At 54.4% G+C, this 27515-nt stretch overlaps 2 protein-coding genes across 8 annotated transcripts; one reads left to right on the top strand and one right to left on the bottom strand.

Moving 5' to 3' along the window:
- Positions 1 to 424: 424 nt before the first annotated feature.
- On the bottom strand, positions 425 to 9504 carry CUNH7orf57 (chromosome unknown C7orf57 homolog). 7 transcript variants are annotated; one of them, XM_053660837.1, is made up of 9 exons: positions 9407 to 9504; positions 8969 to 9141; positions 8580 to 8647; positions 6594 to 6779; positions 5254 to 5380; positions 4761 to 4917; positions 2984 to 3081; positions 2354 to 2568; positions 425 to 1447 (listed from the first exon to the last, which is right to left on the bottom strand). In XM_053660837.1, exons 3-9 carry the CDS (start codon positions 8641 to 8643, stop codon positions 1401 to 1403), a joined length of 894 nt encoding a protein of 297 aa, XP_053516812.1. In that variant the 5' UTR covers positions 8644 to 8647; positions 8969 to 9141; positions 9407 to 9504; the 3' UTR covers positions 425 to 1400. The 7 variants fall into 7 exon arrangements, with proteins under 7 accessions (XP_053516812.1, XP_053516845.1, XP_053516884.1 ...); XM_053660870.1 differs by having other exon boundaries at positions 8969 to 9171; positions 9407 to 9493; XM_053660909.1 differs by having other exon boundaries at positions 8969 to 9219; positions 9407 to 9467.
- SUN3 (Sad1 and UNC84 domain containing 3) lies at positions 9022 to 27222 on the top strand. The gene is made up of 11 exons (XM_053661268.1): positions 9022 to 9060; positions 9361 to 9668; positions 15143 to 15201; positions 17279 to 17382; positions 18378 to 18418; positions 19379 to 19550; positions 20397 to 20481; positions 23277 to 23392; positions 24438 to 24605; positions 25886 to 25978; positions 27103 to 27222. The coding sequence occupies exons 1-11, from the start codon at positions 9022 to 9024 to the stop codon at positions 27220 to 27222; spliced, it is 1305 nt and encodes a 434-aa protein (XP_053517243.1).
- The last annotated feature ends 293 nt before the right edge of the window (positions 27223 to 27515 follow it).

The following is a 27515-nucleotide window of genomic DNA, read 5'->3' as shown; positions in this document are numbered from 1 at the left end:
ACCATGTGAGCTGTCCTAGCCTCCCGGTCACTTTCTCAGGGGAGGGCCCCTGTCCTGGAAGGGGAGCCTCGGCGGTCAGCATCCAGGCAAGTGCAAACAAAGGCTCCGTGTTCCACCCGCAACCCACACGCAGAGCCAGCGTGGAGTGCAGGCAGGATCTCCAAGGAAGGTTCTCCACCCACAGCGCTCAGGGCACCTGCGACCCAGGACAGGTGCGGTGCGAAGTCGGGAAAACAGGGAGGGAAGAATACAGGTCCCTAACCCACCAGTGTCTCTTACTCTAATGACCTGATAAAGAACCAGAGTGTCTGTTCCTGGTTTCTGAGAATCTTTCTTAGGGCGGGGATGTCTGAGAATGAGGCCTGGATCCAGTGGGAGGGAGGGAGCAGAGGGGAGGGGAGAAAAGGGGAAGAAACAAAATGGATGCCTGCGCCAAAGCAACCTTCTCTTTATTCAGCCTGTGCAGCCAGCCAGTCACACTGGCTTTCGTCACACCCAGTCCCCACGGGGGCCTCTGTTTGGTGGAACAGAACAGACTTGTGGGCCCACTCGAGTCTCTCATCTGAAAAACCGATTTAAAGTTTCTAAGCTTCAGGGGAGCGAGGGCATAAGTTTACTCTGGAAAAGAAGCTGAACCACCCGTGACCTTAGTTGGCTTTCTGGCAATTTCCATCAGAATATTATTATTTTACTAATGAATTTAATGTACAAAATATAAAACTACATCGTAATGCTGATTACCTAAAAACAGTAACAAAATTCATCAAAGAAAATGTAGTCTTATTAAAGAATTATTAAAATTGAACATATTTTTACTTTAAGTAAAATAAAAATATAATAAATTTCTCATATTATGGATTTTGGTTTATAAAAAATTAGCAAAAATTTAAAACTAGCAAATGCTCCAATGGCTTTACACTAAATATTTAAAACTTCAAGAGCTAATTAATCTTTTTCCTCATATAAACTAAGTCACAATATTCTGGAACTGATTTTTTTTTTTGACAGAAAAATAATTTCTGTGCGATTGCAGGGCCACATCGCGGGACAGGCTGTGAGTTGGCCCTAGTTGAAGCCCGGAGAACAGACCTCTACAAGAGCGTTCCCACCAGCGATGCACATTCAGGGGGCGGCGTCAGCTGGGGCAGGGAGGATGCCGTGACATCCAGGGCGACACCCTGGGGCAGCGGGGCACAGCACCCCAGAGGCCACTGATTTAACGTCCGGGAAACATGCAAGAAGCAAGACCCAAGCCTTGGCCCATCTACGCCACGGTGACATCAAACCTGCTTTAAGACAGAGTATTTCATAAGAATCTATATTCACGAACAAATACAGCCACGGCGCCGTCGGGCCGCCATCAGCCGTGGGATCCGGGCCCACGGGCGGCTGCGTTTAGGTCACTGGAGCTCTGCGGGTGTCGTCGAGGACCGAGAGGCTGTGGCACCTGCAAGGCAGAGCGCGGGCGTGAGCCGAAAGGGATGAGATGGGGGAAGACTTTGTTTAGAAGTTAAGAAATGTGGCCATCTGTTTTAAATAAGAGAAAACCCCACTTTCGGCAGCAGGGGTCCAGCCGCCCCAGCGTGGAGCTGGGTGGGGAAGGGCCTGCCACGCCCCCTGCACCAACGGCCACGGGAGGCCGTGGGGCAGAGGAGACGGTCAGCCTCCCACCGCCCTAACCAGGTCTGGAAGCCTCCAGAGTGAATGCAGGTGGCTTCCAGGCACTCGGTCAGCAACCCCTGGGGCTGCAGACAGAAAGCACCCGGTTGCCAGGCCTGGGGATGGGTGCGGCCAAAAACGGGACCGATTCTCCCCGGCACTGTGACCGTCAAAAACAAAACGACATGGTCTTTGAACATCTAATTACAGGAAAACTTCTGAACTACTCAAAGTTGAAGGACAATGTGTAAGCAGCACAGGTAGGGGAGGAATTTCAAGTTTGAACTGTGAGTTATTTTCGGAGAACGAGGGCTGTTGAGGAAGGTTCCCCAAAGGGACCTGCTGCTTAGCTTATGGGGTCAAGTGACGCTGGTCAGAAACTGAGGGAGTGGGAGACTGCAGTTGATATTATTTGCTATGTTATTTGCTTGGTATACCAAATGAAGTATCATTGTTTTTGGCAAATAAAGAGAAATGTGAGACCATAGAAATTACGTTTGCCATTCACCTGAATAAAGAGATAAAAAAGCAAAACAGACGTCACCGCTGTGCATCTGTCACTTGGTGCCGCTGTAGGTTTCGGACAAGGTTCTTAGACTGGACATATGAGGAGCCACACAATCAGATGAGAGAAACTGGCCGCCACCGCAAGGGCCAGAGGCCCCAGGGCACCCCAGGGCAGGGTGCACCTCACCTTCAGCCTCCACAGAGCCTTCCAGAACCTCTGTGTCTGGGAGCTGCTCAGAGTCTTGCCCCTCAAGGTCCTTCGAGGGCTGAGATGTCGGGGACGCCCTGGATGTCTGTGGGGGGCTCTCGTCTGCCTCGGCGCGCTGCTGTAACCACTCGTCCTTATACCCATTGCTGATGAGTTTGGAAAAGTTTGTGGGTGAACTGAGTTTTGGCCCAGGCCTCAAAAGGAGAAAAATTAACAACAAGCTTAAGTACCAAGGTTAACCATACTCTAGAGGGTTCTTGGCAAGCATGCTGACTATAAACTAGAGGCTCGTTGTTTCTTACAGCACAGAGATCTCTCTCTCTTCCCCCCCCCACCCCATTTCCCCAGAGAATCAGACAATCAGCCACATCTGTTCCAGCACAAACTGGGAAAAGTAGACAGACAGCTCCTTCGGGGGGAAAGGCAACAGCAGGCCACAGACTGGGGCAGGCTGTGGGATGTTGTGACGTCAGCATCACAGTGCCCAGCACACCGGCAGAAGCCAACCTGAGCACAGCATGTGGTTGTCTCTCAGTCACTGTGGTCCCTAGGACCAAAGGCCACACCCCACCAAACCCGACAGCAGTCAGTGTGGCCCTGAGCACTTACATGGGAGGGAAGGAGAGTCTACTTCTTGCCGGGTCTTTGGGGCCCAGCGGGGTCCCTGCTTTGCTGGGATTCTTGGAGTTAATGGCTGGGAGCCTCAACTGAAAGAAGAAACACAGACACCCTAGGTCAGTGCAAAGCACTCATCCTCTTGGGTGCCAAGGGAGATGGCAGCTCGCAGCTGGCAGCAGAAGTCACACACACAGGACAGCAAGCAGCATGGCCGCCACACCACTGCCCAGCAGTGTGGCAGTTCCCTGTCCCGCACCCCCATGACAGACCTCCAGCAATTCTCGGCACTGCTGTGCTCGAGCAAAGATGCACCAACTCGGGGAGAAAACAAGGAACAGCTTACTGTGTGAGACACTGAGGGGGACCGGGCCTGCCAGGGGCTCCAAGAGGATGGGGTGCCACACTTGGAGGGGCGGCCCCTGGCTGGGCTCAAGCCATCAGGTGGGAACCAAAGTGGACATGGGATGAGAGGCCTTCTCTTAGTCATCCTGGGAGGCAGGCTCACATGCCGTCCAGCCACTGGAAGAGAGGTGGTCTGCTCCCCTGTCCACTCTACCCTGGCACAAACCCCGATCCTGCCTGAGAAATCCAGGGGGCACAGCCGAGAAAAGAGGGGAGGGGACCATGTGGCTAGAGGGGATGTGCACGAAGGTGACAAGGAGGGGAGGGGAAACGAAGGGCCAGGTGGAGAGTGGAGGTGGGATCAGAGGGGCGGCCAGGATGCCCCATACAGAGGGCAGCCGAGGACCAAGAGGATGGGGCTGGTCTTCAGAACCAGAATGAGTGGCAGGTGGCAGGTGTTTTGAGGAAGGTGACTCCCAAAGTGAAAGCTGGGCCTTGCTGAGCAGAGGGACGGGTGCTGGAGCAGTGAGGGGTGGGGGCAGCTGCGAAACTATCAGTCACAGTCACAGTCACAGTCATAGGGACGAGTCTGCAGCTGGGGGTGAGGTTGAGATCTCAAGGTAAAGTCAAAAGTGGAGCTGTAAATAAAGAAATGGACAAGTCAGACTTTCTCCAAAGTCAGAACTTCTGTCCCTCCCAAGACGCTGTTAAGAGAAGGGAAAGACTGGCCACGGGTGGGGGGAGAGGACAGGCAAGGCTCCTGTCATGGCAGGCCGTCTCCAGAACACACAGAGAGCTCTCCGGTCCCAGTGCAAAGAGAACAGCCTTGATTTAACAGTGGGCAGAAGATGGGGGCAGGTGCTTCCCAGAGGAAGATATTTTGGGGGGAAAGCACACAGAAAGATGTCCAAGGCCTTGTTAGTCCCAGGAAATGTGCATTTAAACCACAGCGCAAACCCAGACAAGGTCAAGGGCGTACGGGTGTGGAGCACCAGACTGCCCTGCATTCTGGGGAGGGGGGCCTGGATCACGATGGGGCGGCCACTGTGGACACATGGGTGGCTTCTTATGAAGGTGAATGTGCATGGGCTGTGACCAGATGGTCTTCGTCCACCCAAGTGAAGCCAGTGGACACCAATGCTCATGCCACTGCCTGCCCAGCTTGATGGCAGCCTCAGGGATTGTCGCCCAGGTAAGAAGGATGCCAAGGCCCTGGCATCCCAGGGATGGTGGCCAGGCCAGGAGCACCCCTGACTTCTAAAGAGGGGGACTCTTGTGACTGAATCTGACCCTGGTCACCAAAGATTGAGGCAGAACCCAAGCTGATGCCACGCACAACTACAGACACACCACCACTAGCACCACCACACTGCCCCGGGGGCCACATGCACTGGGCCACCACACCACCTATCAGGGCACCGGTTACCTTTTTCTTCTTTGTTTCGAGTTCCTCAGCCTCTCTCTGCCACACGGTCTTCATGTCAAAGTCGAACGGCCCCCTCCTAGACTCGTAACTGCTGTTGGCCAAACTGGGGTTAAACTCTTCATGGACCATGTAATCGGGCACATAGGCAGCAAGCCCCCTGAGGACCCAGGGGAGACCTGCATTCAGCTGCTGCGGGGCTTCCTGATCTCCCCCTCTGCCTGACACCTCCCCCTCCCCCTCTCTGTCTTGCCTCCTCCCTCCAGCCCCCACCCCATTTGCCTTGCCTGCCTTCAGGCAACAAAGGCCACCCTTTCTCCTCCTCTCCCCACCTGCAGCGCCCCCTCCAGGTCCTGTGAGGGAACACACCACCCTTCCCCAAGGCCTGCTTCCCAGAATCCAGAGGCCAAGCCCGAAGTTGCAGGCGCTTTAACAAATGGATTCAAGTCTTCATTCCTGTGCAGGTGGACAACAGGGCGGCACCTCAGCTACTCACTGCCTCTGGCCAGCCGTGGGCGGCTTGTTGTGGTGTATGTACCAGTCTGGCAAGGAGTACGTCACTGGGGAGGCCTTCCTGGTCCCGGTGCCCGACGCCATCCCCGGGGCCAAGTGCATCAGCAGGTCTCAAAACCAAAAAGAGGCACCATGAGCGGTCTCGCCCACCTGGGCCCACCGCGTGACTAGCAGGCAGACCACCCTTTACAAAGGACACTGTGATGTCTCCTGGGGCTGCCTCTGGGCTCCGGGGCCACAGGAATCAGCATGAACACCTGCTGAGGGGGGACACCCCCACCCCACCCTGGTCCTGAGCTGCCATCTGTGCAGGCCAGCACCCACCCACATTCTGGTTCACTGCTCCAGGCTGCCCGCCCTCTCAGCTGCCCCCCTGCCACCCTTGCCACCTGGGCCAGTCTGCCTGTGCTACTCTGCCACCGCGGGGCTGTCCCTGACCCCACTGTCTCCACCTCCACCTCCCTCTCTCTCTACCGCCCTCCCTGTCTCAGGTCTGTCCCCCATTAGCATTGTCGCTGTCATTGCTGGGAATCAGCACTGACACATTCCTGGGTCTAATCTCAGATCTTCATCCCATTTGCCAGCTGCCCCCTTGTGGTCCTTTCACTGCCAGCCGGAGCAGGGAGGCGAGCTCTCAGACTGGGCGGGGGCTGGGTCCCACGGTCTGTCCGGATGCACTAGCACTGCAGCCCTCATGGTCTCATTCTGACTCTCATTCCCATGACAGCCATCTCGGGGTTGATGCAGCCAGAAAAAATGGGGTTAGCATCTCTCAGTGCCACCTGAGACTAGGGCCAGTGGGGGGGATATTTTGGACGGGCCTGACCTAATCAGCAATTTCAATGCACGAAACCAGGCAGTACTGTCTCACCACAGGCAAAGCTCATCAGCATTGCTGCTGAAGCTCTCCTACAGTGCATGTCATGTAAAACCCGGGAACTCGTGGGACCAGGGCAATGAGAGAGAACCCCGGGGCTCCACGCCACACAGGCTGGCCAGTGGGGCCACGGAACCACAGCAACGGACCCTGCCCGTGAGCGGCTTCCCAAGAGTCTGCCACTGGAACTCGACTCACTCAGGGTGAGTCCCAGCAACAGCGTCACTGGGGAGAGCAGCCCTCTGGGGACGGTTCTGTGGATTCAGCCTGTGCAGCCCAACTGCTCACAAACGGTGCGCACTCCTGAGAGGCGCACACACCCAGCGCGTCCACGGACCTCCTTTCCAGGGCCCTGGGAGAAAACCCCACTTTCTACACTGATACTTTCACAGGACAAAGGGCCCTGTCGCCGTCCCCACAGAGACCCTGGGCACCGGGGCACTTACCAGGTCGGCCACCTTGCTTGGCCAGCTTCACGTACTCCGAGTCCGTCTCTTTGACCCAGTACCTCCGCATCCCCAGCATGTGCCCGCTGGGTGGCTCCCGAAATGCACTGAGACCAGGAATCTGGGACATAGGAGGGGCGTCCACAGCCTTCTCAGACCGCCGCACGGGCAGGTGGTAATACCAGTCTAGGAAGGGAGGGGCCCAGGTCAAGTTTTTATAGTGAAGTTCAGGTTGGTTTAGTCCAGGGCCTGGAAGATGCCTATGCCAGAGAGCCTCATTGTCCAGGGGACGCGGGACAGGAGACACCGCCCAGGACACCCATGCCTAAGGTGCTCTGTAGATGATGTGGACCCTTGAGTCATGGGCCTGGGAGCAAAGCAGCTCACCCCCCACAATGTGGCGGACTTAGGAGAAAAGACGGGGCTCCCCCAGGCCAGCCCCAGACCCAGGGTTATAGCACCAGCTCTGCCCTGGGCCCAGGCTGCTGGTCCACCCTATGGGTTTGGGCCCTGCCTGCTTCACTACTGTGTGAACCCGCTCCTTAGAACCAGCCTCTCTCCCCCCCCATGTACCCCCACCGCCTGTTGATTCTGTTGCTCGACAGAACCCTGCCTGATACAGAGGCACACAGAAAAATCACACCATGTCGATCGATTTACACAAGCGCACAGGGACCCCACGAACATGAAGCAATCGTCCCCTAAACCCAAAGTGTAGACATCCAACTTCCACTTCGAACTAAAGCTGGGTCCACTGCCTACAAGTGAATGTTTAACACAGCCAATCTCTTAAGTGTCTGAAGGACAGTCATTAGCTGAACCAACAGTATCATTTTGAAAAGGAAGTGGGGGAAGCCCACCAGAAAGAGGGTGAGGAATTGTGTGGAAGCTCACAGAGAATCCCATTAAGAAGGAAGAGTTCAGCAGCTTCACACTGTGCTCATATTCAGCAAACAGCCTCTCCCTTAGAGGGAAGGCTTTCCCTCCCAGCCCTGTTTTCCTCTCTGTGTTTTGGTGACTAATTAATCCACAGAGAATGCTGTGTGTCTTCTTCCCTTTCATCACTGGGAACCTCTGATCTGCCATTTGTATCCACATGCAGAGGACTTCAGAGGGCCAGGGCCCCAATTGGTAGGAGCCACTGTCACCACCCCCCCCACACACACACACAGAGTCAAAGGGGATAAGAACTGTCTTGTAGTTTCTGTCGCTCAAAGAGTATTAGCACTTGCATGGCCCAGATCACGGACTCTGTAGCAATCAGGGGACAGCTGAGAGGACAGCCTGAGGCCCCGCCCCTGGCAGCTCCCTGGTCTCTAAGCGCAGAGCAGCCTGGGCAGGCCACACACCACAGGGGCCCCCAGGACCCCAGCCAGCCCTCTCTCAATGACTAGGGGTTACAGCCTGGGCAGAGGAGCCTTGCGAGGGGTGCCACCTCTGGCCTCGTCCTCCAACTCTGTGCCTCGGTTTCCTCATCTGTAAACCAGGTTCATGGTACCTTGCCGCGCCGTTTGGAGGTTGAATGTTCATGTATAACAGTGCTTAGGACAGCGCTCCACCCTACAGAGGAGGCTGCTCACTGAGTGTGGAGGGGTCACACACAGGCTGAGAACTCACAGCAGAGAAGGGGAAACTGCCACACTTCCTGTCCCCCTACCTCCCCACCATGTCCCCAACAGTGCTGACAGAGCTCCAGGCCGGACGCACTTTAGATCCCGTGAGGACTACACTGCCCTCCACTTTGGAGAGACTGCCCAAGGGCCACAGAGGGCCTGCCAGCCCCACCTCATCTCTCCCCACCAGCTCCCGGATCCCGCCTCTGCCTCCTTTCACCAGCCCATCCCAGAATGGGTGCGGCCGAAACAGAGACAAGAACAGCCCACGGCCCCAGGCCTTCCTCCCACCCTGCTGCCCAGCCTCAAATCCTGCTGAGTGAGAAGCCACAGCAACCTACGCAGAACCTGGTCTCCGTGTCCAGGCACTTACAGTGGGGGCCTAGTGCACCTGGTGGGAGCAGGAGGAGGCAATCAATCAGTGACAGACACCACATGCATCTGAAGAAGGGAGAACACAGTCACCATTTAGGGAAGGAGCTGTGACAGCCATGGAGTGAGGCTGCAACAGGGAAACTTTCAGATGCCATGGCCCCCAACAACTGAGGCAGCTGTAGTAGCTTGGTTTTCATTTTCTAAAATAGAGAGAAGGGAAAAGACACTAACCGGCCCCAGCCCCCATATTTCCCTTTAAGCCTTGCTTTGACACTGGGGCCCCTCTCTTTGAGGGAGTGCCACGAGTTCTTTCCCCTGGCACCCGGGATGAAGGGTGCAGAGCTGTCCAACAGCAGGAGCTGGCTGCTGCTCTGGCCAGTCACTCACCGCAGGGAGCATGGCGGCTGGCAGTGCCCTGTAGCTCCTTGCTAGGGTTCCTCATGCTGGAGACGCGCTGGGCCGGGGTCACAGCGAGCCGGGTAAGCAGGGAAGCACGCCGGGGCTGAGCTGCAGGGACCAAGTCGTTGGCGCCACTGCTCTGTCCGTCGTTCTGCCTCCACCTGACAGGGAGTCAGTCAGGCGTGTCATCACTGAGGAAGGGCAGGCACGTCCAAACCGGTTTACAGCCGGGACACACACTGATGGGGGTATACAGCAGGTGCACAATACACGGTGTTTACAAGCACGGCCACGACCGCCCTGGAAACACAGATGGACCGGGCCTCGCGGGTACACCGCGGAGGATAACTGGTCCTGAGGTCCCTCATCCCGGGTGACAGGTGGCCCCCTCCTCGCCCACACCCCCTGGCCGCCGGTCCCACTCACCGGCTCGCCGGCGAAGGTCTCCTTGGGTGCCTCCCGCTGCGCCAGAGGCCAAAGTCTGCACCTGTGGGCTCCGGGGCCAATCCGGAACTCCCAGCGCAGCGCCGAACCACAACAACTTTCGTCGCCTGGGCAACCGCCGGGTGGCCAACCGGCGGGCGCGGCTAGAGCGCAGCAGCCAATCAGGGAAGCCTGTGGGGTCGCAGCAGACCAATCGGAGCCAGGGGCGGAGCGCGGGCTCTACTAGTCAACTGCCCGCGACCTGGTGGAGTCTTGGTGTCCCCCATCTGTCCCGCCACCTCGAATTTCTCCAAAGCAGTCTGGAAAAACTCCCGTTTATTTAATGTATTTTAAAAAAAGGAAGCATAAATGAGTACCTGGGAAAACTCAGCAAACAGACATTTCTGCCGCGTGTCTCTCACTGGTAAAATTAGCTTATAAATGTTCCTTCTGGCATCTTGCTTTTTCAAGATTATTTCTAGTAAGTGAGTTGAGACACTTGTAAAAAGCCTTTGTCCCATGGCCAGGTGGCTCAGTTGGAGTGTCGCCAGGTACAACAAAAGGTGGCGGATTCAATCCCCCTCCCTCAGGGTGCATCCCTGGGTTGTAGCTTCCATCCTGTCCAGGTGTGAAAGGGAGACAACCAATCAATGTTTCCCCGTCTTTCTCTGGTCCTCTCTCTCTAAAAGCAATAAATATATCCTGGGGTGAGGATTTAAAAAAACATACACTTTAGAAAAAAGCCTGTGGCCCCGTTTCTCCAGATCAGTGCTCAGGGTCCCCACCTGGGCTTCGGTGCAGACTTTTGGCCAGGCTGTATCTGGAGTCTCTGCGGCTAGGGGTTTGTGGCATGGAACCTGCTCCCCAAATTGGACGTCGTCTCTGCCCAGTGCTGCTTGATGCCACCCGGATGCAACAGCCTGGTCAGTTCTGTCACTCAGGGAGCTCCATGCCTCCCTGGCCACTGAGCGAGGACCCAGCGCTGACCTGGTGAGGGCCAGACAAGGTGAGTCACGGCACAGAGGCATTGGAGAGATCCCGGTCCAGGGACTGGGGCAACTGGAAGGAGCTTTGGTCTTTTCTTGTTGAAAAAACATGCTTTTAAATCAACACATTGCAATGGTGGTCGTTGGGCAACAGAAGGGAGGCCTTGGAGGTCTTTCGGAAAACAGGCAACATGCAGAAGCAAGTTGGCCCCTGGGGGGTGGACTAGCCCTCGCTCTGGGGTCTATTCAGCTCTCCAGGAGAATTGAGATGGTCTTCAGGATCTCTGACTCGCCCCTCGTGCAGGCAGTCAAGACATCACATGGCAACGTCAGCTGTTTGTCCTGCTGCAGGCAGAGCTACTTTGGCCACCATCACCCAGAGTGACAGAGCTTTCTTTTGCATAACCCACAGCACTGTCCACCAGGATGGGGGGGTGGGGGATTGGTGTGCCACCAAGAAAAGGTTGTCTTTGAAAGTAGCTGATCACAGCCACTAGAGCCACATGACTAGAGAGCATCTTTTTCTGTTTCTGAAGAACTGGTTCAGTGGAAGAGCCCGGAACTTGCCCACGGTGGTGACTCCCCTCATTCATCAAAGCCAAGATTTGAGTAATAATGGAGAGTGAACTTTTCTTAGAAGAAAATTTTGACTCTTGGGGTGTGATTGAAACTACAAGTGTTTGCAGATGTAAATTTGAGATGTAAATATCTGGGCCATCTATTTAGAGTGACAATAGTTCAATGTCCTTATTTTCTGTACTTTGTGTCGCATCAGGCTCTCAGGGCTCAGGAGTGTCCTACGCCTCCTCATGGGTGATCTCACACTCCACATTTTTTTCATTTTTATTTGTAGGTGTTTGGATAAAATATATACCTTATAAATAGAAATATCTTATATTCCTATGTAATATAGAAATATTTATATATAATTCATGCATAACTTATTATTGTACATGGATACCTTTTTCTTCTTCAAAGAATTTATTTATTTTTAGAATGGAAAGGGAGGGAGAGAGAAAGAGAAGCATTATTGTGTGGTTGCCTGTCATGCGCCCCCTGCTGGAGACCTGGCCCACGACCCAGGCATGTGCCCTGACTGGGTATCAAACCAGAAACCCTTTGGTTCGCAGGCAGGCACTCAGTCCACTGAGCCACATCAGCCAGGGCTATACATAGATATTTTATAGGTATCTTATATATTATGTAACCATCTCCTGTTCATGACTATTTTGAGAAAAGAAAAACATGTACGTGAGTAAATTTTGAGTTTTCAAAGCCCTCGCCCTTCCTGCCAGCCTGGTCTCTCTACTTTACCCTGTTGCTGACTGGTTCACGTCACCCCAGGAAACACCTCACGTGCTGCTTTGCTCCCCTTTTGTGCATTCCAGCCCCCACCGCTAAGGGGCTGCCCCCCACCCAGGGGCCCCCTGCTCCCCTCTTGATTGTCCACCATACTCTGCAGACCAGGCTTCCACAAACCCGAGGGTCTTCCTTCCAAATGTGGTGGTTTCTGTTTGACGCTCATCTAAAACGACTGAAGGCCACACTCCAACCTTTTGACAAACACTGATGCGTTTCAATAATTAGGTGGCAGTTTGGGTGTTCAGCATCATCGGGGAAATAAGATTCCACCTCTGTAGGGGCAGGGGGACCAGGATTTCCTTAGGGCCGCATCAGCACCTTCTGCAGACACCTTGAGAAGCCTGGAGCCATGGGGAGCCAGGCCTTACGAAGGGGCAGGGGTGGGCATGGGCGCGGGAAGCCCCCTGTTCCCCACAGAATCAGCCCTGCCATCTGAAACGCTAGGCCACGGGGAGGCCAGGACACACGCAGAAGACCGTGACTCGCCAGGAAATGCCTGCTTTCGATGGTAAGAAAATGCCTGATTTTATTAACAATAAATCTCCAGACGGGTTTTATTGTTCAACAAGTAGTTTTAAAAAGCTTTAAAATAAGTGCACAACACATAAATACATTTTTAAATAACATTATTTGAAGAAAAGAAATCTTCAAGCAAAAGAGAAATGACACAGGTGCCTCTCATACACGCCCTGAGCAGGGACTGAACCCGCAGCCTTCTGGTGTACGGGACCACACTCCTCCAACCCGCTGAGCCGCCTGGCCAGGGCCCAAGACATATTTTTAAAGGGAAAAAACACGATGCAGAACATGATTCATAGTAAGGTGCGCTTTACTTTAAACAATGTAAAGAGGTGAATACAGGCACATGTACAGATAAATGTACATAAACATATTTTACATAAATAGACAAGTGTACAGGGTGGAGCGCAAGCCGGCGCACAGTTGTGAGCACATGCAACAGCCCAGTTCATTTTTGTATTGTTGTTTGTGAATCACGGCATTATTTTCTGTGCAAACTTCTGTAAGCCTACTTTCGCCCACCTGTATAGTTGGGGCCGTGAGAGAAGTGACTGTCCCACGGGCACTTCCCCCTGAAGTGAGCACGCTTGAGCTCGGTCCACGCCTCATGCCCGGTGTGTACCGGACGTGTACAGGGACAGGCGCTGCCCCGCCGGTGCCGCGGGAACCCAGGCCCACCCGGGGTGCACCTGCGTGTGGACAGGCAGTGACAGTCACATCTGCATCACAGGACACCTCGCACAGGCCGAGCAAATGGGCTGGCGTCCACACGTCCCCAGACAGACAAGTTTAAACACAAACCCCATGTGGCATCACTTACAGACATGGATCATTCGGTAAAATGTCAAAAATAAATGGTGATGACAATTTTCAGGTTGTAGCTGTGGGTGGGAAGGAAAGGCGAGGAGCTGGGCTTGGGGACTGCTCTTTTGGGGCCTCCCATTGTGTCTGTGACATTTTATTTTTTAAAAGACCCACATGGGGACTGCTCTGTACGCAGAGGGGTCGGGCACGTTTGGGAGGTGTTATGTAGCGCTGACACCTCCGGTGATGTGGCCCGGACGGGAACCCTGGGTGCAGAGGTGGCCAGCACACCCTTGACACGGCCACTGCGACACGTCACAGAGGGGTAACGCATCACAGAGGGGTGATGTGACACAGGAGGTCGATGCCACAGAGGAACCACGCGCCTGGGGACTGGCTGACTCCCGCATCCCCTCGATGAAGAGGCACCAAGAGGCCAGAAGGCAAAGAACCAGCCCGTCCCACGACGTGTTCCCATGAGGTAAAGACAGAGGACCAGCGGGACGGTCCCTCCTCTCAGCCACCTGTCACCGTCTGTCGCCAGGGCATGAGTGGAAGGCCAGAGCCGCGGCAGGGCGCCCCGTGTGTCCGGGGCCCGACGGGGGAACCTGGCAGGAGCTCGAGTGTCCCAGCTCTGCTCTGGGGGCGAGAGAACCCGGTCGCCAGCAGGTGTGAGACTTCGCAGCATGTGCTCCGCCCGACCTGGTCAAACCCGACGGAGCAGCCTGGTCAGAACGTCTCTCCTTCTCAGAGACCATTTCCGGGCATTTGCTCTGGAGGCTTCCCTTGGTCACAAAACTCTGTGGCCACCATCTTCCCATGTCAGAGTGGCTCGAACCCACCACTGGGGCTGGGACAGGGACTGGGAGGAGAGGCCACCGTTTGAATGAGTGCCCTCTTGTCTTTCTCTGGTGGGCTTGTTCCACTTGGCCCACCACCAAGACAAGCCCCACGACCCCACTTCCACATGGGGCCCAATGACCAGGGTAAAGGGACCTCGCAGACACAGACACAGACTCGGGCTGACGGCTATCTGCGGGGGAGGGGGCGGGGCCAGTGGAGGAGGTGACACAGTCACAGAACAGCCACACAGACGTGGGTCCCAGCGCAGGGGGTACAGTGCCCAGCGTGGAGGTCACTGGCATGGGGCTGGGTGGGTGTGTGAAGCCGTGGGGGACCGCACTGTGAAGAGCGTGGTTTCCTGAGCACTTTGCCCTGTGTCTGAAACTAATACAGAATAACACAGAATGTCAACTGTCCTTGAAAAATGAGTTTAAGAATGAAAGCCTGACCCTTGGCGGCTGTGAGGGGACCGCTGGAACCCGCAGCTCACAGGCACTGCCTTCTCACCACCAGTGCGGGTCTCCATGGGCCGCAGTGTGCGTGGGATGGGGGGGCACCACGAAAAGCTCCAAGTGCACGCTGGCCTTTCCCACGTCCCTGGGTGGGACTTGACCACACAGGGCTGAGGGGACACAGCCGGAGCCAACAACTGTGGCTCATCTCAGTAGCACAGGTGTGGCATCACCTGGGAGGAGGCAGCAGGAGGCCCTGTGCCCCTGGGCAGCCTGAGGACCCACCACTCCAGCCCCTGTGCCTGCCCCCCTGCTGCCTTCTAAGAAAGCAAATGCTGCAAAGAACAAAATAACCAATCCACGGGGTGCAGGGAAGCGCCTGCCAGAAGCTGCCCGGAGAATAAAAGGGGTACCACAAAGTTACTGTCCGAGGAGAGTGTCCCCCACAGTAGCATATGGGGCAAGTCGCCACCCACAGGCAGCAAACCAGCTCCCCAGGAGACGGAACCCCCCCAGGGTGGGCCTGGGTGGGTGGGGTTTTGCAGAACACAGCCTGGCCCTGGGCCAATGGGAAGGCTTTCTTGGCCCATCAGGAGCAGGCTCCTGGGCTGCCAGGGCTGCAGCACCCTCCCTCCAGGTCGAAGATGGCGGGGGCGGAGCCCAGTTAGTAGACAGAGCCAGCCCCAGTGAGCACCTGTGCTGACTTGCTTGGGATGGTTCACAGGAGAGGTTGACATGATGCCAAATTCCTTCCTTGTCTTCCCTCCCCCCAGGGTGGCCCTGTCTTGGAGGGTTGTTCTCGGTGTGTTTGTGCTGACGATTCTGCTGACAGGTAAGTCATCCTCAGGAATGACCCTGACAGCCCCTCCCTGACCTCTCCGCAGTGAGGAGAGGGCACCAGGCCACCACAACGTCGCATTTGCCAATGGGCTGCATGATCCCAAAGCTTCTTTCCTCCGTCTTTTATTTCTGGTTGTAACAGTAACACGAGCTTCTGAATTGACACTGTATCGAGCACGGTTTCCCCTCTCAGAGTCAGAGTTTAAAGACACAGAAGTTGTTCTGAAGCTAAGACAAAGTTGTATTGCAAACACAGAGGACTGGCCTCTTCTGGGTGTGGGTGACTGAACTTGGGGGTTTTGACAACCCATGACTCACTCATCACAGGTTTCTGGACAAAGTGGCCGTGAATATGCTGTGCACTGGTAACACACGTCCCCCCCACCCCACCCCACCCTCGACATGGAGAACTGGTCTGTGACGTACAGACATTGTGAGGAGAGACTGCCCATGGAAATGCAGGTTTCGACCTGGTACTGCCAGGAAGTGCCACTTGATAGTTCGGAGGCACCCAGGTGCTGCTCGCTGTGACTGCCCCCGGACTCCTGGACCCTGGGCCACACCTGGACCCTGGGCCACACCTGCCGGGCTCCGTCCTCCTTCCACCAGTTTCTGCTGACAGCTGCACATTTTGCCCCGTGGCTTTGCTGCTTCCAATGGCTTGTCCCCACCTCTGATGACCTTGGCCATTGCCCTCTGCTGGCCACCCCACTTCGCTGCTCTGCCCCCATCTCAGAACTGCTCTGTAACCGGTTTCCCAGGGGGTTCTCCAGACTGATGACGTGGTCCCAGCCCCCTCTGCCCTGTCCCCACCTCCCTTGGCATGGGGACAGGGGCTCGGAGGGAGCAGATCCACCCACCCGTGCTCAGAACCCCCATCTGGGCCTCCACCTTGTATCCCTCAAACATCTCCTAAGACTGGAGCCCAATTCCCGAATGCAGGCAGACTGTCCCCGCTATGAACTTGGCACCTGGCCCACAAGTGTGCCGGGTCCCCTTGAGACACACAGGCGTGGAATTGCTTTTAGGGGAGACACACGACACTCCCGTCCCTTTGTCTTTATTGAGGCAAAATCTGCATGATCAGAAATCAACCGCCGTGAATGAAACAACCGAACACCCAGTGGCATTTAGAGAGTTTGCAGCACGGTGCAGCCGGCACCTCCAATTCGAAACAATTTCGCCACCTGCCCTCACTCCCCAGCTCCCCTATCCCCGGCCCCCGCACCCACCCATCTGCTTTGCGTCTCTACAGAGGATGGCGTGCAGGGCACAGGTGCCAAGACCATTCAATGGGGGTGGACAGTCTTTTCAACCAATGATGGAGAGAGAGACAGAGAGAGAGACACCACTCTCCCAGTCTAGGCTGCTGGGCACCACGCAGCCTAAACCTGCGCCCAGTGGCACAGGGCTCCGGCTCTGCCCACTGGGCTCGCCCGGGGCGCTCTGGGATCTTTCCCATCCTCACTCCCACGGGAGACCGTCTGCTCTGCCCTCTCCCTCCACACCTCTGTGTCTGTCTGCCATGTGTCCCAGTCACTGTCCCTTGCCCAGGTGGTCATAGCCAGTTTATGACAAACCTTTCAACAGATGTCATGGCCTCCCGAAAAGCCCTTCCAGCCCAGGGAGTAGGATAAAGCAAGGTTGGCCTCTGCACCGGCTCTGACTTGCAGTCGCAGTTGGAGGACAAGCTCTAGGAGCCGCGGGCACCAGCAAATGCCCCAGGGGTGCAGACCACCGTCCCCACAGCCGCTGCCGCCATCAGGCTGGGGGATGGCAGGGCGCAGGCGGGTGCATTGCCCTCTTACCAAAGAGAGTCGGCCCTTCCTCTCAGGCCTCCAGGTGCTGGAGACTCTGAATCTCCGAGAGGTAGACCCTGTCCCTTTGGTAGCTGGTGGGTATTTCAGGGGAGGGCTCAGTTTCTGAGCACCCGACGCTGCCAGCCGAGGGTCTCGCATCTGTCTAAGGGTCCCCCGTCCTCTGTGCTTGGGGAAGTCCCTGTTAATGCACATAACTGTCTTGTAACGCTTCCTCTTCTCTCTAATCAGAGGTGATCTTTCCTCTGACAGGATTTGCACACCGCGCGTGGCTTAAAGACAGAGAACTTTCTCGGAAACCCCGAGGGTTTTTCAAGGGGATTGCAGAGCGAGTCTCCAGGCTCCACGGCTACCAGGTGACGCCCCGTGCCATCATTTCCCGCGTCGCTCATTTTAAACATCACGTGCGACCAGGCATGTCTGCCAGGAATGTCCTGTGTGTCATGCACACAGAGATCTGACCCGAATGATGTTGGGGCCAGAGTCCGCAGCCAGGCCTCTCCGTGAGCATTGGGATCTGCTCCGGGCAGCCCACTGTCTGGCAGGCCCACTGACTGTGCCGTTGAGCAGAGCCCATGGGCAGCCCCCGAGACACTTGCTCCACGGGCCTCTTCTCGGGTGCCGAGCTCCATGTAGTGAGCTGCTTGGGGCTGGTTTTCAGTCGACTAACAGTGGTTTTAAACATGTCCCCTTGTCTTCAGATAGTATTTTATGACAGCATTTTGTGGCTGACTGATAATGTGATAAATAATATATTCAAGAAATACTTCCACAGCATGGAGTTGTTTGCAATTTGTCAATGTTGTAAACATAAGCATCCTTGTTGCTAAATCTTTTTACCTATCCTTGATTTTTCACTTAGGATAATCTCCAAAAGGGATAAAGAGAGAATAGTTCATTTTCAGGTGGTCCTTTTATGCAGACTCTTAGTGACGTGAAACTGCTTACCTCTGCCCCGGACCCCGGGTGTGCCAGCCCTGACCGGAGGTGATAGCGAGCAAGCCAAACACGCCTTTCCTCTCACCCTCAGAGGTGCCTTTGACAGGGGCACTGGCTGCCTTTGTAGGTGAAGGGCTGGACCAGCACCGATCAGGGACGCCGTGTGGCCTGCAATGCGCACCCAAGCTTTGCGGAGCCCGGCCCGCCTGCCCGAGCCGCTCGCTGCTCATTGCTGAGCACCCAGGTTTACTGTCATGGGGTGCACTGCCTCAGTGGCTGTGTGACCACTGAGGCAGGTGTCTCAGAGGACCCCGTGCGTGCCCCCATCAGGCCTGTCCAGGGGGAACGAGGATGTCTGAGAGAAACGAGTCTCCTGGGAATAAGCAGGGTTCACAGCGGTGCTTTCTTCCAGGCCCGACTCCGGATGCCAAGGGAGCACCTGGAACGGCTCAGGTGAGCGGGGGGTCTCTGACCATGGGTCCTTCGGTCATGGTCCCAAGTCCTGAAAGGTCTGTGCAAAACTGGAAAACGGAGTCCTCTCTGCTTCCCTATGGAAGCTGTCTGGGAAAACACGCAACGGGAGGTGGTTTCTGTATCATTTATGACCCAAACAACGGAAACAACCTAGACAAGGAAGACGGGCCAGCAGGTGACTCCTCCGAGCTCGCCCCTGCCCTGGAGGAGGGTGCAGCCACCCGCACCTTCCCAAAGTGCGTGTCCCAGTCCAGCAGCACAGGGTCACAAAGTCACATGCACGGTGTCCGTGTTGCCACTATTCGTAGAACGCAAGTGGTCAGACACACCTGAAGTGTGTTTGTTTCCCCAAAGTTTCTGTCCTTTTCACCCTGGGAACCTGTTGTTTTATAAGTTGAAAATGCACTAGGGGAGCCCTCATCTCACCCCTTCCAAACGTGCGAACGCACCTGTGGTTTGCCACCCCAGCTGTTGTCAGATGGCAGGGGGAGTGGAGCCCATTCCCCTGCAGTCCGGTCTCCCCTCCCTGAGGCCGCGCCCTCCACCACCCCTCCCCAGGGCTGGTCCACAGGCCCTGGAGGCTCAGACTGAAAATTGGCTTCTTCCGAATTCAACACAAGGTGCGCCGACCAGAAGGGGCGAGAGTGGGCAATCACCCAGCCTCTGCTCGGGGCGGCGGAGCTCCCAGGGGCCCCAGCTGAGCCCCACTCATCTGCTTGGAGCACACCCCACCCAAGCCCTTAGACCCCTAGGGACAGAGGCCCTGGGATGTCCCTGCTTTGTGCCTGTGCTGAAAAACCATGCCCGACCCACTGGCCTGTCCTGGGCTCCCCTCACGCTTGGGCTTCCTTCTCCTCCTTGCAGCCTCCCAAGCCCTGTGAGGGCAGATGCCAGAAACCTGCCTCTTCCTCCCTTCACACTTGGGCTTTCTATTCATAGGAAGGAAAGCCAGGCTTTGGAAAACAACCTGCGTGAAATTCTACTCTTAACAGAAAAAATAGATGTGCTGACGGTGTTGCTTAGAGACACGCAGGCTGGTCTGCACAATTACAGCTGGGCAGCCGAGGGAGACGCCCCCAGGGCCCAGGGCCACTCGGAGGATCTGGACAAGGTAAAGCGGGGCCGGGGCCTGGTGGGAGTTCCCCTCGGTGACAGGTCCCACCTCTTCCCTGAGCAGAGGAGTCGAGGGCTGACCGCACCCCTGCCTCTGCACGTCCACGCCGTTGGGGCTTCCCTCCCCTAGAGCTTGTCCCTGGGCCCTCGAGGCTTGGTCCTGAGAAGGCTGTATGGCAACATGACTGACTCCCACCCAAATAAATCGATAACTCTGGTTCATTCTCCAGTAAACAAACCAGCCACAGGTCACTCGGGAGTGGCATTCTCTGAAGGGCTACGCACAAAGAGTTAAAGGCACAGGGCTCTGAGCCTGGCCCCCTCCCACCCTCGGGTCCCACGGTGTCCCTGGTGTGACCTGCAGGATACCTGCTTTTGTAGCATCAGAGCATCCTTCACAAACCAGTATTAATTCAAAGGAATGGCTGCCTAACACCAGCAATCACGTACTTCACGTGAACTGCCTCAATTCCCAAGCGGCCATTGACCATTCTAGTCTTCATTAGCAAGCAGAGACACCAGGGAAGAGGGGGGACCCAGCAGGTCACACCAAAGTGTCATTGAGTGTCAAAGTATCCATTTGACCATCTCACTGAGTACTGACCACAGCAGCTGGTCATTAGGGCTTGAGGTCGGGCCTTGCTCTGTGACTTTGGGGGAGTGAGGGGACCCGGCCCAGCTGCCCTCACAGGGCCGACCTGTGCTCCGAGTACTACCGGGTAGACCTCCTTCCTCCTGGTTTGCAGGTCGGGGAGCTGGAGGCCCAGATCCACGGTGTGAATGATGGGAACCTCAGCAGTGGGTGGGGACTGCTAACAGAAAGCTCTTTTTTAAATTTGCACAGGAAATGTCAAACTTGGTAAATTATGTACTTAAGAAGCTGAGAGAAGACCAAGTGCAGATGGCTGACTATGCGCTTAAGTCGGCAGGTGAGTAGAGAAATGCCTCCGGGGGGTCTCTCTGTCCTGTGCATTCCTCAGTGCCTCTGTTTGGGAAGCCAATTTCTCTGGTCATTTGAGATGGAGGAAAGTGAACTTCTCTAGGCAGCAAAGGAGAATAAAACAGTTGTAGTCAATTGTCTGGGTTGGTACAAGCCACTTCATGGATGCTTCAGATGGGGCTGCGGAGAAAGCTGGGAACTGCCTCCCCAGCAATATCAGGAGGCTGCAATTAGCTCGTCATCGGAAACACCATAATCCTGCATATTTTATACACCACAGTGACTGATGATGACTAACAAAAATGACAGAAAATCAGCTGGCATATGGGAGATCTAAACAATGCTGGCAGAGGTTCGGTGTAATGGGCATTCATAGAATAGCGCGCTCCTCAGCAGACACCTTTTGGTAAGTGCCCTCGGGACCTTTGTGAGGACATCACATTCCAGGCCATGAAGCAAGAGTAACTTTAAGACAACTGCAATCACACAAAAGATGTCTCTGAGGGGAATGGAAATATAAACTAGAAATCAATAACAAACATATCTGGAAAGTCCCCAAGTCATTGGAAATTAAGCGATACACTTCTAAATTACAGGTGGGTCAAAGAAGTTAAAACAGAAGGGAGAAAATATTTTAAAAGTAAATGAACATGAAAACATAAAATGTTGAAATTTACGGCATGCAGCTGCTCTTACAGTGGAATTTGTAGCCACAAACACTGGACAGGTAGATGGGTCTCAAACCCGAGACCTCTACTGCCCCCCTGAGGCTGTCAAGAGGAGAGGAAAGAAACGAGCGTGTTGGAAAGAAGAAACCAAAAGCCCTCTGTTCATAGACAACACGGTGATTTACCAGAAAATCACCCAAAAATCCACTAGAACTAATCTGCGAGGTTAATAAGTTAAATGTATGGTTTTTAGATACTAGTAATAAAACACTAGAAAAAGAAAATTTAGAAATGGCACTATTCACAACAGCGGTGGGAATGGAGTGCTCAGTCACAAACCCGACGTGCATCTCGCCGGGCCCGCGTGCTTGGAACAGACAGCAGTGAGGGAAGGAAGGAAGACGGTGGCGAGGGTGCAGATGCAGCGAGCTCAGGGCTGCGCAGGGTCTGGGACGGACTCTCTCGCTGGCCTACTGGCCCCTCCCAGTCCACGCAGAGTCCCAGCAGGGCTGCTCTCAGGAGTCTCCAGGCTGCTGCGGGGGTGTCCGACCCATGGCTGTGAGTGCGGCCCAACACCAAATCCTACACTTACTTAAAACATTATGTGATTTTTTGCGTGTGTGATTACATGTCCCAAGGTATTTAACGTGTGGCCCGAGACAACTCGCCTTCTTCCAGTGTGGCCCAGAGACGCCGAAAGGCCGGACACCCCCGTATCTAAAGTGTATGTGACGTGGGACGGCAGAGGAAGTAGAGCAGCCGAGCAGGTTGGCAAGGAAAGAGCGAAGCTGGAGCAGCACAGCCCGATGTTGGGGCCTCCTGTGATACGACAGGAACAAGGACGGCGCGGCGCTGGTGAGGTCGAAGGGACGGGACTGGAAGCCCGGAGAGAGGGGCAGCAGCCCTGCTGGGAGGGAGCGAGCTGTTGACAAAGGAGGCGAGCCAGGTCCATGGGGCTGGAGGAGTCCGACACTCAAGTGCGAAAGCCAATCCGACTCATGACTCACACGTCACAGGAACAGACTCTGAACGGGCCAGAGACCTAAGTGAGGAGCTTCAAGCCTGTCTGGCCCCCGGCTGGGTGGGAACGGCGATGACGGGCTGAGCAGAAGACAGTGCACCACCACCACCACCCCCCCCGAAAAACAAGGCACACCCAGTAGCCAGAGAGGATGCAGGACCCCCATCTCTTTGAATTTCAGACAAACAGCGTATAACTTTTTTCGTGTAAATATATTCCATATATTGCATGAGACACACTAGTACTGAAAAATCACTGTCCGAAGTTTAAATTTCACTGACTGGAATTTTCACCAGCCCAGCTGGCAGCCCTGGGCGCCGTCACTGTTTGAACTGGGCTGTCTCAGAAAGCCTATCAGGGCCAGGCACGTGCAGTGCTCACGCTGTGCAGCGGCGCCCGGACAAAATTGGAGGAAACGACGTGCACTTGCTCTACTTCGTATGTACAAACACAGTCTGTTTCTTTTTTTTTTTTAGTATTTTATTGATTATGTAGTTTATTTTTTTTTCTTTACTTTTTCCCGCATTCCCCCTCCCCTGCCTTAGTTGTCTGTGTTTATATATTCTTGCTCTTCTTCCTATTTTAGTTTCTCTGTACTGTTTCTACGGTGAAGTAACCAGAGAGGATGCTATTTGATGGGTGTGTTTTCTGTCTCCGATTACAGTCGAAGCCCATGAGTCGGCAGAACCGCTCTTACGAACATGACTTGTTAGTGCCTTTGGGACACTGTTGTTTTTGCGTGAGCTGGCCCGGCCCGACCCAAAGTGCCCTCGGTCCCATGAGCTGTTCAAATGGGTCTCTGGGCACCAAACACAGCCCGCATTGCACTGCCACCTCGGGGTCGGGGCTTCCGAAGGCAGCGTCTGCTTGTCACGGCAGCTTCAGAGAGGTCGCCAAACCGCATAGAGGACACCAGGCTTTCTCAAAGGGGCGGACCTCACGGCGAAGGGCCGGAAATTCAACTCTGTCTACCAACTCCTGAGCATGAGCATTACCTTGTTTATAGTTTGCCCCGTTGTTTTCCAACAACACTGCTGACATCGAAATGAGGCATCTAGGGTTCTGGAGCTTTTTATTTTAAAACTGTCATTTTAGGAGCCTCCATCGTTGAAGCCGGGACCTCAGAGAGTTACAAGAGCGATAAGGCCAAGCTGTCCTGGCGCGGCGTCGGGCTCCTCAACTACCAGATGCCTCCGGACGTCGTCCTCCAGGTGAAGGCCGGGCGGGAGCCGCCTTCCTAATGTCAGGGTTTTGTACATGGTTTTTCACCACGAACATGCTAATGTCCAATGTGGAGGCACCTCTGAACTCGTCACAGAGCCTCGACCTGCCTCCTCGGACATCAGTCATCAGACGACAGGAATTATTTCTAAATCTCTGGCCGGTAAACTCTGATTACTTAATCATTAATGTATTGTTTTAGGGTCAGTAAACTAGAGCATTCACTTCTCTGATAAGACATGTACAGTCCACACCCTCCCTTCCGCCCACGAGTTCAGTCCCCCCAAACTTGCTTGTGGAAGGGTCATGCCCCCAAGTGCCCATGCTGAGCTACATGCTGTTGCGGCCAGCATGCGCCTAGACAGTCGCTAATAACAGGAGACGTTTTCCAAACAAGGTTTCCACGAATGTTTCACTGCCACCCAGTAGGTACTAGGCATCCACAGGTGGTGGAGCTGCTCTTACCAGAGCCTGCACACCTGAGCCCGTTTGTAATTTAGCAACACCTTTGGGGGAGACCAGCAAACTTCAGTCCAGAGACTAGTCCGGATCTAGAAAATGGTATATCATATCTCCCCCTTAACACCAGCACCAGCACCAACACCACCATCGTCACCACCACTTCCACCACCTCTATCACCACCACCATCATTACCACCGTCACCACCACTGTCACCACCATCACCACCACCACCATCATCACCACTACCACCACCTCCATCACTGTCACAGTGAGCACCACCAGCACCACATCACTATTTACACCAACTAACTGTCTCCCGGGAGCCTCGTGGGAACAATGAAAGAAAAGATACTCACATGACAGAGGGCTTTAAGAGACACCACACAGCGTGAGCTGGGGGGACAACCAACACTACACGTGTGGTGTCTGAGGTCCCCTGTTTGGTCCACACCCTGCTCAGGGCTCGTATTGTGGGCATACGGGAGACCTGGGGTCAGTGGTGATCAGCTGGCCAGTGTTGTGGGGGTGGATTTGTACAGTCAGATAAGACGTAAACTCTGCTGTCCTTGCAGCCAGATGTCCACCCCGGAAAGTGCTGGGCCTTCCCAGGATCCCAGGGTCATGTCCTAATCAAGCTCGCCGGGGACATCATCCCAACTGCTGTCACCATGGAACACATCTCCGAGAAGGTGTCCCCCTCGGGTAGCATCTCCAGTGCCCCCAAGGAGTTTTCTGTCCATGTAAGAAGCTCTCTGATATCTGTTCAGAGTGGATTGTGGGAGAAGGGAGTTGACCAGAGTTCGGAGCTGGGGTCTCATCTGTGAGGAAGTCACTTATTTCCGGGACTCTGCGTTGTCATCTGCAAAGTGAGAGGGTGGGGTCAGATGGTTCCTACTACTTAAGTTTACTTTAATCAGCGTCATTCACGCACCATGAAAACATTGGACATTTCCACACATGATGAAACACGGTTGTTGCTCGTCCCACCTCTTCAGCCTCTGGTTTTGACTCCGGAAATTTCCACTTGCCACAGGTTTAGCTGAAAATAATTATTTGGGTTTTTGCCTTCATGTTGCTTTTATTATTTTCTTAACTTCTCAGTTTTGGCTCCTGTCTACCGACAGTCTCGGGAGGCAGAATGGGGATGAGCTCCCCTTCACGGTTTTCCTGTCCTCTAGTGTGTTTGGGTCTGATGTTGTCACTGGCACATAATTCACACGTCACGTGACTCACCCATTTAAAATGTGCGCTTTTGTGGCTCCTAGTATACTCACAGAGCTGCGTGTCCATCGCCACCGACTCAATTTCAGCATATTTTATCACTCCTCAAAGAAACCCTGCACCTGTTAGCTGCCACCTCTCATTCATCCTCCCCCAGCCCCAGGCAGCCACCAGTACTCTGAGTCTCTATAGACTGGCCTTCTGGAAGCTTCCTGTGAATGCAATCGCATGTGTGGTCCTTTGTGAATGGCTTCTTTAACTTGGCATCGTGTTTTCAAGGTTCATTCATGTTATATGATATGTGTCAATGTTTTGTTTTTTTAAATGGCTGAAAATACTTCATTGTGTGGATATACCACATTTTATCCATCTGTTCACCCTTTGATGGACCTCGAGTTGTTTCCACGTTGCTGGCTGATATGCACAAAGCTGCCGCGCATGTCCACACAAGTCACAGAGCAGATGCTGGCCTTCACTTCCCTCGGACCTGCCCCTGGGAGGGAAGTGCTGGGTCCATGGGCCGCAGGTTCAGGGCGAGGCTACGCGGCCCACCTCACTCTCAGCTTTGGTTACACTGTTAACCATGGGAGCTCGGCCTGCCTGTTTCCCGAAATGGCTGTGGATCCCAAGCGTGACACCTTGGGGTTTCGAGGGATGCTGGCACCTAGCACAGCGCTGTGCCCTGGTGGGACCCCAAGATGCCTAGAGAACTGTTGCTACCTGAACACACACCTGCCTCCAGTTCTTCTACTGGAGAACACACTCCTCACACCCTCCTCACCTGCTACTTCCTCCGCAGGGCATCTTGACACAGTGTGAAGGAGAAGAGGTTTTCCTAGGTCGGTTTGTGTACAACAAAACCAGAGCCACTGTGCAAACGTTTGAGCTGCAGGTAAGGAGAGCCCTGGTGAGGGTGGGCGTGGCTCTGTCCCCGAGAGGGCTGTGCTGGGGCCGCAGGCTGCTCAGTGGTGACAAAAATGAGGGAGGCAAGGCCAACCTGAACCTCCGTTCTTAGCTCTGAGTGCCTACCTGCATGTGAAGACAAAAGTCAGGCAAATAAAAAAGCAGTTTCTAAGCCTCATTCTTCCACATTTGCTATCACTTTAAAATATATGTAGATACAGGATCCAGCAGAAATAAGGCCTCCTTCAGTGCGGTTGGTTGGGTAATAAAATGGGTGTAATGATTTATGGTTTTCATTTGAACATGTCACCTAACATGTCATGTGCTGTGCTGGAGTGTGATACCGTTATGTTCCAGAATCACATGCTCATGCTTTTGTCACACTGCAGGGGCGTCATTGGGGCCGGACCTGTATGTCCACCTTCTCGGTCCTCATCTTACCTGTTGGGTTCCCTCAATGCTATCAGGGTCCACAGTCGCTGTCTCACCTTCCTCATAAGGGGGTGGGTGACAGTTTGTGTGACGTGGTTAGAGGCACAGAGGAACTCAGAGAAAGAGCAAATAAATATTTAACACCAGATAAGACAGGTAAACCTCCCACCCTAACACAATGGGGAAAAGTACCCAGCACTCACATGTGACCCTCCTGAAGGGCACTGAGGCGTGTGAAACGAACTGTCATTGTTTCTCATCAGCCACGGGAAGTAACGGGAGGTAGAAGGCACCTTGTACCCCATGAAAGCAGGGGGGTTAGGACTCGGCTTGGCCAATGGGGAGAAAACACTGTGTGAGACACAAACGTGCCTGTGGACACTTGTGTCTGACTGACTACCCTTGTCTCTGCCTCCCACCCCATGGTGGCCAACAGACAGCCCTGCAGGGTGTGACGGTGGCCATGGAGCAGGAGGGGTCCAGGCCACCATGTCATCTTCCTCACCTTGCATTTATCCTCTTAGGACCTTGCTCCTTCCTGGGGCTCCCTTCTCCTCCATTAGAGCGGGTTTGATTCCACTTATGAAGGTGGGAAAGAGTCCCCGCACATCAGCATTCCTTAGGATTCTCTGGCGTGGATTTCTTGATAAGCCATTCATGGTATCTTTTCTTTATTTCCAGCATGAAGTTTCTGAACCCTTATTCTGCGTGAAACTTAAAATCCTCAGCAACTGGGGACACCCGAAGTACACATGTTTATACAGATTCCGGGTCCACGGCAGCCCGGGGGACCCCAGCTAGAGGACCTGGTGCCGATGGTCACGACCTCGGGTCCAGAACGCTGGTGTTCTCATCCCTAGACTTACAGCTCTTGTAGGAGCTGAATATCTGGTTTGTACTTGCTGGTCAGAAGTGAATGGATTTTACTAATAAAAACTGCGAGTGTGGTTCCAATCTCCTTGTGTTACTTTACTTTTTGAGGATAACCAGTGTTGTAGGACCATTGAGAGAAGAACCTGTGTCTAGAACAAGATGCATCATTCCACAGTCTTTCTCATAACAGCATCTAGCCTTCATCTGCCTGTTCATACCAG

Source organism: Artibeus jamaicensis, unplaced genomic scaffold (assembly GCF_021234435.1).
Source record: "Artibeus jamaicensis isolate MK-2021 breed Jamaican fruit bat unplaced genomic scaffold, CSHL_Jam_final contig_1016, whole genome shotgun sequence".
Lineage (NCBI taxonomy): Eukaryota > Metazoa > Chordata > Mammalia > Chiroptera > Phyllostomidae > Artibeus > Artibeus jamaicensis.
This window is presented reverse-complemented; position numbering and strand designations above follow the sequence as displayed.